Source organism: Pezoporus occidentalis, unplaced genomic scaffold, assembly GCF_034315485.1.
Source record: "Pezoporus occidentalis ecotype Australia unplaced genomic scaffold, CSIRO_AGI_Poc_V1 ctg196, whole genome shotgun sequence".
NCBI classification, from domain to species: domain Eukaryota; kingdom Metazoa; phylum Chordata; class Aves; order Psittaciformes; family Psittacidae; genus Pezoporus; species Pezoporus occidentalis.
Genome location: NW_026913811.1, coordinates 796,143 through 811,029, shown reverse-complemented (window position 1 = coordinate 811,029; position 14,887 = coordinate 796,143). Strand labels below are relative to the sequence as shown.

Here is a 14,887-nt window from a genome sequence, read left to right as displayed (position 1 = left end):
TTCCATCAACTGCTGCCACAGACAACCAAATCAAAGGGGATAAGCTGCACATTTTGGTTCCTAGGAGGCAGTTCACTGAAAATCGTTCCAAACTTAGGCTTTCTATCAAGATAAACAGGTTGGTCTTTGTTTCAGGCACAATCAGCTCAACTGCTTGGGTTTTTTCCTTGTTGTTGATGTCCTTAATGTTTTTTTTAATGTGGGATGCCATTCCCTGATGACTGTCTCTGCTCAAAAAACCTGTGCTCTTTCATCACCTTGCCTATTTTCTGTCTTTGGGGGTTTATACTCCCAGGTGATCAGTTTGTCACCAGCTCAGGCTAGCAGCAAAGGCTTCCTCATGATCAGCCCTGTTAAGCAGTCATTTCACTCTGCCTTGCACTTGCAGTGAATTACCGCTTGACTGGCTACTGACATGGGGTGTCAGCGCCAGGTAACAATAGTTCTTTCTTTTGAACAGCACCCATGGAAAGGCTTGGCCAGCCCTGCTCTTGCAGGGCAAGATGTGGTAGATGTGGAAGAAACTTCCTTCTTCTATCCAGGGAGGGAGAGGAACACACTGAGCCATGGCAGTCTGGCATGGCGAGTGCTGCAGCAACCTTCTTTCTGCCCAAGCACAGCGTAATCTGCAAAAATGTCACTGCACATCCAAGGCAAGAGGGACACAAGTCCTGTGCAATTTTCTATCTTAATTAAGCAATCCCTAAAGTCAGCTTCGAACAGCACAGAAACATGCTGTGTTCTGAGTTAGTGGAAGGAAATTTTAGAGAAAATTGGGAAACTTTGAGAAAGCTGAGACTTGGAGAAATGGTCAGCTGGCAATAAAAGTCACATCGAAACAAATCTGCCTTAAGAAAACAACATTTAGGTTGTTATGTAGGCTGGGAGCAGTTGCAAGTTTAATACATTTAATTTCCACACTCGGGGCCTTTAAATCCATACCTTTTCATTTGAGAGACGAAAAGAAAATGTTCTGACTTGTGTATAACTAGTGAAAAAGAACACGTTGACCTGTGTCCGGGATGTTCGAAAGCAGGTGGCACTGAACTTACCAGTGCCTTCAAACACACACTTAAGCACCCCACTGACATCTACTCACTCACATGAAAGCAGAACACAGCTTCTTAGCACATACCTTGCACGTGTCCATCTGAATTACCCAGAAATATGGGGACCAGGTTAATGAAATTATTTTAATGAAATTTAATGTATTTTAAGGTATTTTAATAAAAGATTGTGAAAGCAACCTGTATTATTTCAGCCCGTCTTATTCAAGCCTTCTCTTCCTGGAAGCGGCGAGGTTCTGGCATTTGTTTCAAAGGGATCACGTCACTTATCTGCTTTTGAAGCTTTCTTGTTCTCCTATTTCTAATACAGGATGTAATTTTAATTTTGGTCTTGGCCTTCTGAGCTTGAAATATGGACCTGGAAAATACTGTATAGCTTAAGAGATGCATAAATTAACATTTACACCAACAGAAAATGAAAGAAAAACAACAGCTGGGCAAAAACTGTCTGGGGACCTGCAAGTTTCGTCATCAGGGGCTTTTCTCCCCAGACTAAGGGAGGCCAGAGGTTTAGACCTAAAACTGCTGCTGTTGGGCGTGGGTACTGATTCCTAAAGTGGCTGTCAAACCGTCCAAGGACACATGCCCTGGACATAAGTCTTGCTGGGAGCTGGCGGCCATGCTGCAAGCCTGGCCAGGAATGGAGAACATCACACATGTACCACCAGCCTGGCACCTCTGAGGAGGGACAGGGCTCTGTCCCCTGCGCACCAAGCCTTTGGGCATCCTCCGAGCGTGTCGCTAGCCTTCATCTCTCCACAGTACTTCTTCTTGCACTGGCGTCTTCTGGCAAGACAAGGACTTTGTGCAGAAAATATAAACCGCACTTTTTCTAGTGCCAAAGTCATTAAAATTGACGTTTGTAACACAAAACTGGCAAAACCAGTTTGCTAAAATAAAGCCGGGTATTTTATTATTTTAGGGTTTAATTTAGTCATCGTGAGTTACTCAGGCTTATGTTTGCAAATTGCGCAGGGCAGTTACTTCACCCCTCTGGACCGACCAGTCCTGGAGCGCGGCCGGCAGCGCCACGGGCCGGGCTGGGGGCCGGGAGGTGGGGGAAGCCGGGACGGGGTCCGCAGCGTGGTCCCAAACGGGACGAAGGGTCAGGCGCGCAGCCCAGGGGAACCCCTCGTCCGGCTCGCCATTGCCCTCTGGAGGAGCCGAGCCGCCGCTGCCCGCCCGCGCCCAGCGGGGCAAAGGCACGTTGGCCACCAACAGCCCCTTGCGCCGGCGCCGGCCGCGGCGCGCGCGGGGCCAGGCCGTCGGGGCGAACATCGGGGAACTGGAGAATACCCCCGAAGGGCCGCAAAGCAAGCACAGGCGGGACGGGACGGGAAAGGAGCGGGAGCCGCCTGGGGCCGCCCCGCGGCACGGCCCGTGCCGGGAACGCTGCGGCTGCACGCGCAACCGGCGGGGAGGTGCGCGCGGCGGACGCCTCCCTAGCCCTGTCCCGCGCAGCGCTCCCGGTTCGCACCCAACAAAGGCCCCGCTCACCGGGCCCGTCCCGCACCGCCCTCCAAACCCCCCCGCTGGCGTCTGCACCCTGCCTGCGTCACGCAGCGCGCGCTACGGCGGGAGGAGAGCGGGCGCCGGGCGGGGCGGGGCGCGGGGATGGAGAACGCTCCGCCCCGCCCCGCCCCGCCCCGCCCCGCCCGCTCCCCGCCGCTCCCGCAGCGCACGCCCCCCTCGGCCGGGCCGCGCGCTCACCGCCTCCTGTCCCCACGTGTCAGTTTGTTTTCGCCGTCGCCCGGCGACAGGGGGCGGGGCGCGCGCGAGGTGAGGTTATATGGGGGGCGGCGGCGGCGGACCCCGGGCAGTGCCGAGCGGGCCGACGGCGGGTGGAGGCGGCAGCTGTAGCGGCGGCAGAGCACGGGCTGGCCCGGCTCTCTCCCTCGCCACTGGCACCGCTGCGCCCCGTCCGTCCCGCCCGGCTCCCCCATGGCCGCAGCTCCCTGGGAAGCACCTCGCGCCGCCGCCCTGCCTGAGCCGCGTTGCCGGGCGGCGGCTGCCTCTCCACGGCGCCGCTAGCGCTCCGCGTCCCGCTCACCTTCGTTTCCGATACAGCGCCGAGGAAGAGGGCTCCCGCAACACCACCCCGGCGGCTCTCGGCCGGCTCTCCGCGACTGGACGGCACATCCGTGTGCCACTTCTCCTCTCTCTCCTTTTTGGCGGCGCTCGGGACGACGGCGGCGGCAGCGGCTCGGCGTGACGCCCCGGCGCCGATGCGGTGGGTGCCGGGTACGGCCCCCGGCCCGGCTCTCCGCAGCCGCCGCAGCCGCCTGACACCGCTGTGCTCTCCCCACCCGCAGGCAGCCCCCCGGCGAGTGCGAGATGGCGCTCAGTGGCACGCTCCTCCCTTCCATCGCCACCTTCGCGGCGGGCGCCGCGGGTCGCGAGAAGGCGGCGCGGCCCGCGGGCCCCGGCAACGTGAGTATCGGAGTCCCGGCGGCGCGGGCCGGCCGGGACGGGGTCAGGGCGGCGCGGGTGGGGGCCGGCAGAAGCGGGCGTTGCGCGGTGGCGGGCCGGGTACTGAGCCGTGCCCGTCTCCTCGCAGCGGTGGCGGGAGGAGCTGTCGCAGCTGAAGCGGACGCCGCCGGCGCTGGCAGCGCGGCCCGTGGAGGCGCCGCCGTCGGAGCTGGAGGCCGCCGCAGCCCTGGGGCCCCGCCGCGACGCTGAGGAGTTCAACGAGCTGCTGGACTTCGACTTCATCCTCTCCAACTCTCTCATGCACCAGGAGCCCGCCGCCGCCGCTGTGGTGGTGGCCCCCGCCGCCGCCACGGCCCCCACTGCCAACCCCTGCCCTGCCGGGCCCTTCGCCTACCCACTGCCCCGGCCCGAACCTGCCGGCCTTCTCTATTGCGGCGGCGGCAGCACCCGTGACGGGGCCCCTGCTGCCGTTCCTACCGCCCCCTTCAACCTGGCTGACATCACCGACGTGTCGCCTTCGGGAGGCTTCGTGGCTGAGCTCATGCGGCCTGACCTGGACCCGGTGTACCTGCCGGCGCCCGCGGCGTTGCCGCCTCTGGGCAGTCTGCAGGGCAAGTTTGTGGTGAAGGCCGTGGGCGAGTACTCCCACCCAGGGCTCAGCCCCAAGGGTGGTCCCCCTGCTGCTGGCCCAGCACCCAGCACTGAAGGCCCCGGGGCACCTTACAACCCCTTGCCACGGATGTGCCCCAAAATCAAGCAAGAGGCTGCCCCGCCGTGCACCTTGGCCCCACCGCCGCCACCACATGGCAGCGGCCCCCGAGGAGCCCCTCAGCACGACTTCTCCCTCGGCCGCCCGCTACCTGCCCGGACTACACCTTCACTGGGGCCCGAGGAGATGCTGAGCAGCAGAGACTCTCTCCCCACCGCCCCAGGGCTGAGCCACGCACCACTGCCCCTGGGGTACCCCTCGGCATCTGGTTATCCCACGTTTCTGCCTGAGCAGCTGCCACCTGGCACACTCCAGTACCAAGGTGAGTTTGGGTGCTTCAGCAGCAGGCACAGCTGCCTTGGCGCTGGCTGTGTTGGTGCTCACTCTTTCCTGTCCGCCCCTAGAGCTGATGCCACCGGGGAGCTGCCTGCCTGAGGAGACCAAGCCCAAGAGGGGACGCCGGTCATGGCCTAGGAAAAGAACAGCCACACACACCTGCGATTATGCAGGCTGTGGCAAAACCTACACCAAGAGCTCTCATCTCAAGGCGCATCTGAGAACCCACACAGGTTAGTTACAGTGCCGCGTCAGTAGGATGCCTCAGCCTGAAGGGTTTGAGGTGAGCACCTCAGACCTTGATAAGGAGATACAGAAAGAGAGCTCCAAGTAGCGAGTCCTACCCTTCTTTGCTGGCTTTCCAGGCTTTTTTTCCTCACCTCTTGGGTACATGAAGTCCTGTGCAATCTTTGCTTGTTGGCTTGACCTTTTGCTTAATGGTTCAGAATGACTCAGATGTGGGAGTGGGTGGGTTTCTTGCCAAGGCAAAGTTTGTTGCTCCTCACTTGCTATGTGGCTAGCTAATTCGCTGGTAGTTGGAAGTTAGATGGGATTTGTTGCTCTAAATGGAGTTGGCCCACTTCTGAGAAGGGAGCAGACTTTTCTCTGAGATACTGCTTCCTTTGCTCATGGCTAAACGCTTTGCATGCACACCCCTCCTGTCTTGGCTTGCTCTAGTGCAAGAGACTCTGTACCTCTGCAAGCTGGTGCTCCCTTTCTGAGGAAACCGTGATGGGTCTCTTCTGAGCAGGGCCTTCGGCAGCAGTGGCAGAGTGCCTGTCATGTGAGAGGGAGCACATCTTCCCCTGCAGTAGTAACAAAGAGGTAGGGTTTAATGGTTGATTGGGCTCTGTTAGAGCTGGTTATAAAATCTGCCAAAATGTATATCTGAGCCCAGGTTAAAACTTTAACCTTGCAGCTGAATGTGGTGTTGCAGTAACTGAGCTTGTGAAAGCAGGTACATCTTGTGTGTTTCATCAGTGCAAGCATTCCGTAACAGTGATTAAATAACCTGAAAATTTGCATAATTTAAATCTCTGGTTGGTGAACTTGACTCAAAACTTTCTCTGTAAGAGGAGAAGGGAAAGGGAGAAACCAGTAGTAGTGCAGTAGTTAGGCTACATCTTTAGTTAGTGGCAGTGGGTGGAAAAAATCAGTCAAGTGAACAGCAATTCCTGCCTGCTCCAAGCTGGTCAGTGCCATTTCCAGTGTGTGTGGAGCAGGGAGTTTGTAATTGTCAGGCAAACTTTATTGCCATCAACAATGGTTTGGTTATAGTGAAAACAGAAAGCCTGAGTTCTTAATCAGGCTGAGCTAATGAAAACAGTTCTCAGCTGTTTAATTCTTGAGACCTACAATTACCTAAATATGTTGTCTGCTGAAATATTTCTGGTTCCTGTTTGGTTGTATAACATTAGCCAATGAAAAATGCATTCTATCTGAACTTGTGTGCTCTGAAGCCTGGTGTTCAAGACAAACAGTGGAAATGAGCATTTTAGTGGAGATTTCAGTGACACAAACGTTTTATAGAACCTGTACACTTTCAAACGACTGTATTACTGTTAGTCTTTGTAGTTTGCTAGCAACTGCTTCGAGAAGTTCTTGCGTTTTCTTTGGCATCACCTATTTTCTTATCCAGGGCATGTGTTAGTGCTCCTTGAAAGAAAGGTGTTAGAAGTGGTAGCCATGAAAAAGACATAGCTGACACAGTTTATTTTCTTTCTTTTTTTAAAGGTGAGAAACCTTATCACTGTGACTGGGAAGGCTGCGGATGGAAGTTTGCCCGATCCGATGAACTTACTCGTCACTACAGAAAACACACAGGCCACCGCCCCTTCCAATGCCAGCGGTGTGACAGAGCATTTTCCAGGTCGGACCACCTTGCCTTACACATGAAGAGGCACTTCTAATTGGAAGCAGTAGATCTTTTGCCAACTGCCATAGAGATTCAGTATTTACAGCATAAGGACTGTCTTTCACGAGGTGGGGAGAACACAGTTTAAGCACTACAGATAATCAAGGTGAAGTCTTCCAAAGAGTGGAAAGAGGGATAATTGCATACAGATGTTGCAACTTTGTTTTTGTATATGTGCGTTTAAAAGAAAACCGAAAACGCTGGGGTCAGTGACTGAATCTTCTATCATTCCATTTGTAAATCCAACTTGAATTATTTCCGGACTACAAAATGCCAAGGAGTGACGGGAAGTCACAGATATCAGGGTTAAACTGACTGCGTAGTTCGGAGGGTGGGGATATTACATGGGGAAAGTACATTCCCTTAATTTTCTTTCAATGCAATATTAGATGTAAATGTCATCTTGTACTTTTGCTCTTTTCCTTCTAAAAGCCATTACAATGTTAGAAGGAAAAATTCAGGTACAGAATTATATTTTAAAAGCCTATTTCATGGTGCTTAGTGACTGTTGGTTCTAGAGGTACCAAAAACAGGAAGCCAAAGTTCTCAAACTGCTGCATGTCTGACAAGGACATATTTTTGTCTTATGATGACCAATTATGACGTAAACCAGGTAAATAAACCTGGTTTATCTTTTGTTTTGTTTTGTGTTTTTTTTCCTTAAGAAAATAAGTTTATGCAGACAGTCTGTAATGCACTGTGGTTTCGATGTGCAATAGTTTGTACAATGGTTTATTCCCAAATAGCCTTAAGCAGAACAAATGTTTTCTATTTAGTTCTTTACTTAATAAATATGTAATATAAATTTAAGTAAACTTCTATTTTGTATATTTGTAAACTACAAAGTAAAAATGAACATTTTGTTGGAATTTGTATGTTGGAATTTGTATTTTGCATATTCAAGCGGAAAATAAGTGTTAAATAAACCTATAATATTATCTGAATAGCTACTCTTAATTTTCTTCTGTGCACAGAGATGTCCAAAGAAAGTTCATTAAGTTTGTTGGTTGAGTTTCCCAAGCTGAGGGGTGATTTGGCAGCAAAGACTTGTGGTCTCAAATAGGATTGTATAAGTGTAGTGCTGATGTAACACATTTTCGGTGCTGAAAATTTTTTTATCTGAATATCGAATTGCCACTTCTCACCTGCAGGATGAAATTTTAATTTAACTTTTTTTAAGGTAACTCAGTTTGAATTATTTGTTAGAGGAAACTTATCTGTTGGGGACATGCGATTTTGCAATGTCAAAGATCACGGATTCTAGTGGTTTGTTTTTTTTTTTAGTGGTTTTGTCAGCGTGAAGAGTTCTTGCTTCTCTTTCTTGGTAATCTGATGTAACCACCTTCGTGATGAACGAAGGAAAATCAAGTAATGTCTCAAAGAATAAACTTTTGACTGAAGGAATAAAGAGTAGATGTGTAAACTACATTTTAACAGGTTCTGTGGAGTTCCTTTTGAAGCCTGCTGTGTCCTGGGAATTCGGTAATTTGGCAGTATCTGAAGAGCCAGAATTCCCGTAGGAATCCTGTTATGCATGCATTATTGTGGGCAGGCTTGCAGAGCCTACAAACTCAAGATGTGTTGCTGAAAGGTCCTCAGCATACTGCTCTGTCACAGTTAAGTGTTGGGAGCCTGCTGCATGCCTTGGGTCCTTACCGGTTATGTGTAGCTGTCCTTAAGGGACTGACTGTGCTAGCTGTTTTACCAATGTGTAGCAGTAAGACTATTTCAATGTGGATACTTGATGAATAGGACCTGTTTTTTCGCTATGCTTTTTAAAAAGAGCAGAAAGAAATTATTCGTTTTCCAGTGGTTTAAAATGTCAGTCAGCTTCCTAGATATGTGTAACGTTCAACAGAGCTGAGCATGGAAAACAAATTACAGGCAAAAGCTATTCACAGTTTTGCAGTTGTTGAAATGAGTGGCAATATCAACTTTTTTGTTCCCAATTGTGCCTTAGGAATCCTATTAAATTTCACGTTTTGATGCGCTCTTTGTGTGGTGGGTGAGTGGTGCATTCCTTTCCAAAGTCCATGTGTAAATAACATAATGATGCAGAAAATACTTCTCACCCCTTATCTCCTAGGCATGATTGTTCAACTGAAAGCTATCTTTGTTGGTTTGATTTATAGGTAACACGGAGAGTAGGGAATGTCTTGTTTGGTTTGCAAATAGCAAGTATTTAAAAGTAAATTAAAGTTATGAGTCATCTTTTATCTGAAGGGTTTTTTCATGTGAGAACTTTCTGCAGTTAAGCCAGTCATTTTTTGCCTCCTCTATTGCCTGTGGATTCTGGATGAGAGATGCAAGGTCAGTGTTGCAACTGGCATGAACTGTGTGCCTGAAGCATATTGTCCTGCCTCAGTAACACTGGAGCACGTTGGTAGCTGCAGGATCACCTCTGCCTGTACAGCTGCCATTCAGAGCCTTTTGAATCTGTCCATGCAAGGTCTACGTCCTAACTCATTGTAAGTACTGAAATCTGAAGATTTCATCCAAGAAACTAGTTTTCTTTGCTTTCTAAGTGTTCTGTCATTATGCAGCCTGAAGAATTTTATAAGATGCTTTTATGAAATGCTCTAGCATTTAGTAGTGCAGTATCTGCTTAAGCCAACTTCAGTTTCTGCTTGATGGTTTTATAGACCCTAGGTTTATAGTTGCACGAACAACGGCATTCTTGAAACAGGGCTTTGTTCTCTCCTCCCACTTGACTACTTTTTCCCCTTTTTTCCTGATCCTAACCAAGCTGTTGTCATGTATGACTTGCTTTATAGACCTAAATGGGCAAGGTTGTAACTTGGTATTTAAAAGGAAATGCTGCTGTTCCTTTAACCATTTCCAAAATGCTACTCCTATAGTTCTGTGTTGGGAGCCAACGCTCAATTTTTGGTGTATGGCATGCAGCCTATGAGAGGCAGTTCTTGTTCTTAAGGAGGTCTTGGGGAGTAAGGAAAATACTGAATGAGCAGTTGCACCAGTTGTGCTCTGGTAAGCTAGGTAGAGCTAGAAACCACATGTTGTTGTGTTCAGCACCTCCTTCATTGTGTCTGTCATCCCAGAGTTCCACTTAGGTGCAAGATTGTACACGGATGCAGTGGAACAACACATATATCAAAAAGCCTATCTTGTAAAACATATGTAAAACACCAGCAGTCTTGTAAAGGTGTCTTGAAAAACAAGATTTGTTTAGCATTACTAAAGGTTTATTCATGTGCTACTTTGCTAAGGCTGGGGCATCTAAAAGCAGGGTTTGAGGTTATTAGGGGTGGCCTCTCTGACATGGGGTGAGCACCTCCAGAGCTGCCACGGAGCACTATTTTAGCTGCTGAAGGGAAAAGTTCTCTGGCAGAGAGTTATCTCTGCAGTCAGACTACAGCCATCCTTAATCCTGCTCACTCCTAGCCGAAATCTCTCTCGAGCACACTGAACGTGAGGATGGAGCTGTTTAAAACAAGATGACACATGCCTGCCTACCAAGTGCCAAGTATTCAAAAGTGCCGTAGAAATAAAAATCTCAGAGCCACAGCACTTCTGTGCACTTGTCTGCTATTGCACCACAGGATGGAGGTTTGCATGCTTTAGACTTGGTTGTCAGTGGTAATCAAGGGCAAATGCCTGCAGCTTTCCCCTGTCACATGAAGGTGTACTTGGAAGGGAGCTGCTCTTCCCGCAGGTTACCAGATCCCGCCACTGCTGAAGTCAACTGCAAATCTCACACAGATTTATATTAAGCTGATAGGAATCAGTGAATTTCATTTTCCTTCTCTTTAATAAGGGGAGATCAGAGACTCCTGCGGTTAATCACCCCGAGTGCTAACGGTTCAACTGAATTAGTTTACACAGGTTTCCTATGGGAGTGTGCTAGATGTTAGAGCTAGCCTGCTTCCACTGGACTCCCTGGCAAGCACTTTAACAGCAATTGCGTGCAAGAATTTCCAAATTAACCCATTTGCAAACTGCATTCCTCTGTCGGCTTTCCTCCTTCCTGAGTGCAATTGGGTTGTGTACTCTAAGGCAGCAGGAGAATAGGAACAAGTTGCAAATGTGAATGGGTAGACCAGCAGTTACACTATAAGGATCTGGCAAAGGTATGGATGTGGTAGAAGTGCCAGCTGGAACAAGGACAGCCAAGGTATGTTGAGCAAAACTCAGATGAAAAGGAAGAGAAACACCATCACTATCACATGGTAACTCATACTTGCCAGGAGAGCTCCCCAGATTAAATGGCTGTGTGTAGGCTTTATGGATGTGTCTCTGGAAACCAAGCAGATCAGTGTGTACATAAAAGAGGGGAAGGCCTATCATTCACCGAAATTTAATTGAGGTCACACTGGCTTGGAGCCACAGGGTAACACGCCCACATTCCCCTGTCTGCCGTACACCTGGATGACTCATGTTCCGTCTGCCCTTCACTCCTGCGGTGCCTCACAGGGGGACACTTTCATTGCTGCTGAGGGCATTGCCACCAAGTGCAGAAGTGGTCTCTGCAGCATGCAAGTGGGTGGGTGGTGGTGGTGTTTCCGCTGCCTTGTTCTCCACCTTGGCTCTATTTAGATGTCTGTTTATCTCCTTTTCACCTTTGGGTGCTTACCTGTGAGCCCTCAAGGCTAGAACCTGGTGTGAAAGACAGGAAGGGGGGAAAGTGTCTTGTGCTTTATTGATGTTTATTCTGTGTTTAGAACATGCGTGCCCAGAGTTTTGCCAAAGACAAGCAGCCTTAGTAGCTGCTCACAAGAGGTATAGGCAGCGGGACCTTTTTCTTTCAGTGATGTTTGCTAGGCTCATGGAGCTGTGGCTTCTTTTGTAACTGAGATGACAATTTTCACATGGATTTTCCCTGGTCAACTCAGGGTCAGCCTTGTGACATGTTTATTAACAGGAAGTTTTAGGGAACACGCCAAGCTCCTTTCACTCTGGAGCTTGGGTGAGCAGAAGGGTAATCGTGGCCTGCTATCACCGCAGCCATCTTGCTGCGACTCTGAGAAGTTTTGCATGGTTTTGCTTTGGGTACGGCACACTTGTTTATCAAGCACAAGCTAAGGCTTGCTTAAATCTTGCCATTCAAGTTCTCCGCTATTAAACTTTCAGGCTTTATTCAACAAAATGATACAGCTTCCCTGTACTGGTTGGCTGAAGACCCTGAATTTTAGAAAGAGATATCCTGCAGTTACTCAGAATTATTTCCCGTGCTGCCACAGCAGTTAGAAATCGTCTGATGGGTGACACGGCATCACCAGCACACAAGGGTTTTTTTACTGAGAGCCTCCTCTCTGGTATTCAGTGTCAGTTTGTGTATGACCTAGTGTTGATGCCTTAATGGTTGTCGGGAGCAGACTGTCACGTCTGCTTTGTCCTCCCACCCCTAAAAGGCATGGGGAAGGCTGGCTGATTTTGCTGGCCTCGGGTTGCCAGCCTAACTCCCCAGGCTTTTGCCACCGGCCTCCTCAGGTCCACCATGTGCTTCCTGCCATGTAGAAATACTGCAGAGGGCTTTGCTCTCATGTACAAAATACTGTTTCTTGAGGTTCCTGTGTGAGTTTGATTTGCATATCAGGCCTCTGGGAGGGTGCCACAGCATCGGTAGCATTTGATGTCTGTGTCTCAGCTGGGGTCTTTCAGCATGAGGAGTATCTTGGGGAGTTGGTGTCCATCATCATTATGTTCTTCTTTCTGATAAAAATTAATATTGTACATTTAATATGTTGATAAACTACTAGGGGCAACATTGGTGGTGATTACTAAAGCACATTGGAATTTACTTTGTAAGCTCTGGATGAGGTTTTATTGTGTTTAGGCTCCAAATATACTGAGTCAGTAATACGGTTGGCTATCCAAAGGGATGCATTGCTCTTTGCGCTGGGATGTGGTAGGTTTGGCTGTCCTTTCTCAGTCCCTGCATTACACTATTTCAGCAACAGGCTCCAATACCTGACAAGGGACAGCTGAATTTGTTGGCCATGCAACAGATTATTATCTGTGATTCAAAATATCAAAATGCTTTCCACTGGAAAGCAAAATATTTCCCTGCTTTCAGCCTTCCTGCCTCCCCAGTAACTGTTCATTCTTTCCTAAGCCCCAGAGAATATTATAATGCTGCTGTCACCTGTACAAGATGTTTGACTACCTTCCTTCTGTAAACACTTTCTAACCAGCATTTGCTTTGACAAAGTTCCCATGTTCACAATGTAAAACTCTCTGGCAAGGCTTTATATGCAAAGAGGCCAAGTTGTTATGGTTGAGGCAACTGCGTTTCCTGTAACTCCGCTGTGGAGGAGCAAAGGAGCACAGGGCAGAGCCATGGCCAGTTCAGTCCAGCCACTGGTATTGTGCATCAGCCACTGGCCATAAATGTAACTGTAAGGCACAAGAAGACCTGTGATGAGCATCTCTGGGTTGATCCCACCTCTCTCTCTCCCTGGAAAAGTCCCTTCCGAGCCCTGATAATTACAGCTCTGTTCATGCTCAGAAGCTTGAGGAGCACAGATGCCTTTCCAACCTGTGTTTATTTTATGCTGTAGCTCTACAGATTCCACTTGTTCAATAAATATTTGATCCTCTTTGGTGCCTTCCTGAGCTTCTGGCTTCAGGGAGACCTTGTGGCGAGGAGTTCCACAGTTAATTATGAACTAGCCTAAAAATAGAGTTGGGGGAGAGGAGAAGAAAGTATTTCCTTTCTGTAGTTTCTAAGGCTGCTGCCTTCCAGATTCCTGCCGTTTCCTCTTTCCTACATGCTGCAGAGAAGGGAAGAATCTAACCTCCTGCTCTAAATCAGCCTCGATTTTGTTGTTTACTGCCAAAGGCTGGAAAAATTCAACTTCAGTTGTATCTTTTAATGATTCTGGGAAGGGAAAGTAAGTACATGCAAGCTTTTTACATATGTGCATTCTTACATATGGATGAGTTCATCTATCCTACTGTACACTGAAAGAATGCCAGGAGAATTTAGCATAATGTGATATTTCAGTCAATATTTAAATGATGTTTTGGCTTACTGTTTCTTTAATAGCTGGAACATCTGAGAAGCCCTCACCCATCAATGGTTTTTGTTTAAGGATGGGTGTTTCTTCACATGTTATTCAAAACAGAAAAAAAAAAAACAACAATTTTTAGAATTTTCTTTTGAAAAGTTAATTGCATGAATCTCAGCAAGATGTAATACTTAAATGTTATAATGTTTTCCGCCTCATGTACCCAAACATCCACATGGGTTGGAATTGCTCATTATTTATTTGTACATTTATTACTAAAGCATCCTTGATAATTGCTGGGTTTGCATATTTGCTATTATTACATGGAAAGGGAAACTGACCACAGCAGTGTTTATTGATCCAAATCTAAGTTTTCTGACATTAGCTCCAGCTTTTTCTTTTTGATTATGCTTTCAAAACCTTTTTTCTGCATGTCTTTCCCTCTTGTTGTGTCCCAGGTTTTAAAGAGCAAGTGTCAAAAAAACAGTGTCCCTTTGTACTGGGTACTGAAATTCATTCCAGGTGAGAGAATTCGCTTTCTAAGGAGTGATAAAGGTGTGTCTTAGCTGTCTGGGAATCTGACTTCTTCATTAGCAAACCAAATTCAGATGGTTACAGGTAAATCCCCTTGGTAAGATGAGGTTAGAGTTTATACTGATCTGGGGCTACGCAAATGAACCGCATAGGCAAATCCAAAGCATTATAAAAATAGGTAACACTTTGAAAAACTTTAAGATCTGAATCTTCATGGTCCAAAACTGGAAGCCATGTGTGAATGAGGCAAAGCAGGGGGGGAGGGAGGCAGAGGGTGGGGGGGTGGGGGGATGTATGGGGGAATACAGAGCAGAGGAATGATCTAAGTATTGCCCAAACCACTGCTAAATCAGAGGTTTTCTCTGACTGGCTTCTCCCAGCGTTTTATTTTGTGCTAAACATAAGGTGCCAGAGTTTACATTTAATAACTCTGCCAAGTTAGTAATTTAGATAAATATTGACTGTCAGTGAATGCATCCCACTAGGGAGTGCAGCAGCACAAGACAGAAATCTCTTCCTCTGCAGATGTACTTTGTATATAAAACTTGGTGTGTGGATTCCCCCCCAGCCCAGGGAAGTCACTCTGCTGATTTTTCAGTCGCTGAGTGCTTGCTGCTTTTCACTGGGTGGCTGCTGAGAGCAAGGTGTCAGCAGAAAGATGAACCTCCCAGGATGAATTAGGTGATGCTGTGTTGGTGCTGGTGCTGTCTTTCTTGCAGGCAGGACTAACAGCGAGTGCTCAGCAAGATGCTTGTGCTGCAGGCACGCAGGGCTCTGAGTGCACTCCGCTGCTGTATGCGTGGCTCCTGAGACGGGGGTGTGAAAACAGGATAGAGGTTGATAGTAGGAAAATATGCAGACAGACGAAATGGTTCAGCAATGCAAGAGGGAACAATACAGTGACAGCTGTTCTGATTTCCTCTCCCTT

At 48.4% G+C, this 14,887-nt stretch overlaps 1 protein-coding gene across 1 annotated transcript; it reads left to right on the top strand.

Annotated features, from left to right (window-relative positions):
* Positions 1 to 3,162: 3,162 nt before the first annotated feature.
* On the top strand, positions 3,163 to 7,394 carry KLF4 (KLF transcription factor 4). Its single transcript, XM_062617433.1, has 5 exons — positions 3,163 to 3,297; positions 3,380 to 3,497; positions 3,625 to 4,528; positions 4,611 to 4,775; positions 6,277 to 7,394. Exons 1-5 carry the CDS (start codon positions 3,293 to 3,295, stop codon positions 6,450 to 6,452), a joined length of 1,368 nt encoding a protein of 455 aa, XP_062473417.1. The 5' UTR covers positions 3,163 to 3,292; the 3' UTR covers positions 6,453 to 7,394.
* Positions 7,395 to 14,887: the final 7,493 nt, after the last annotated feature.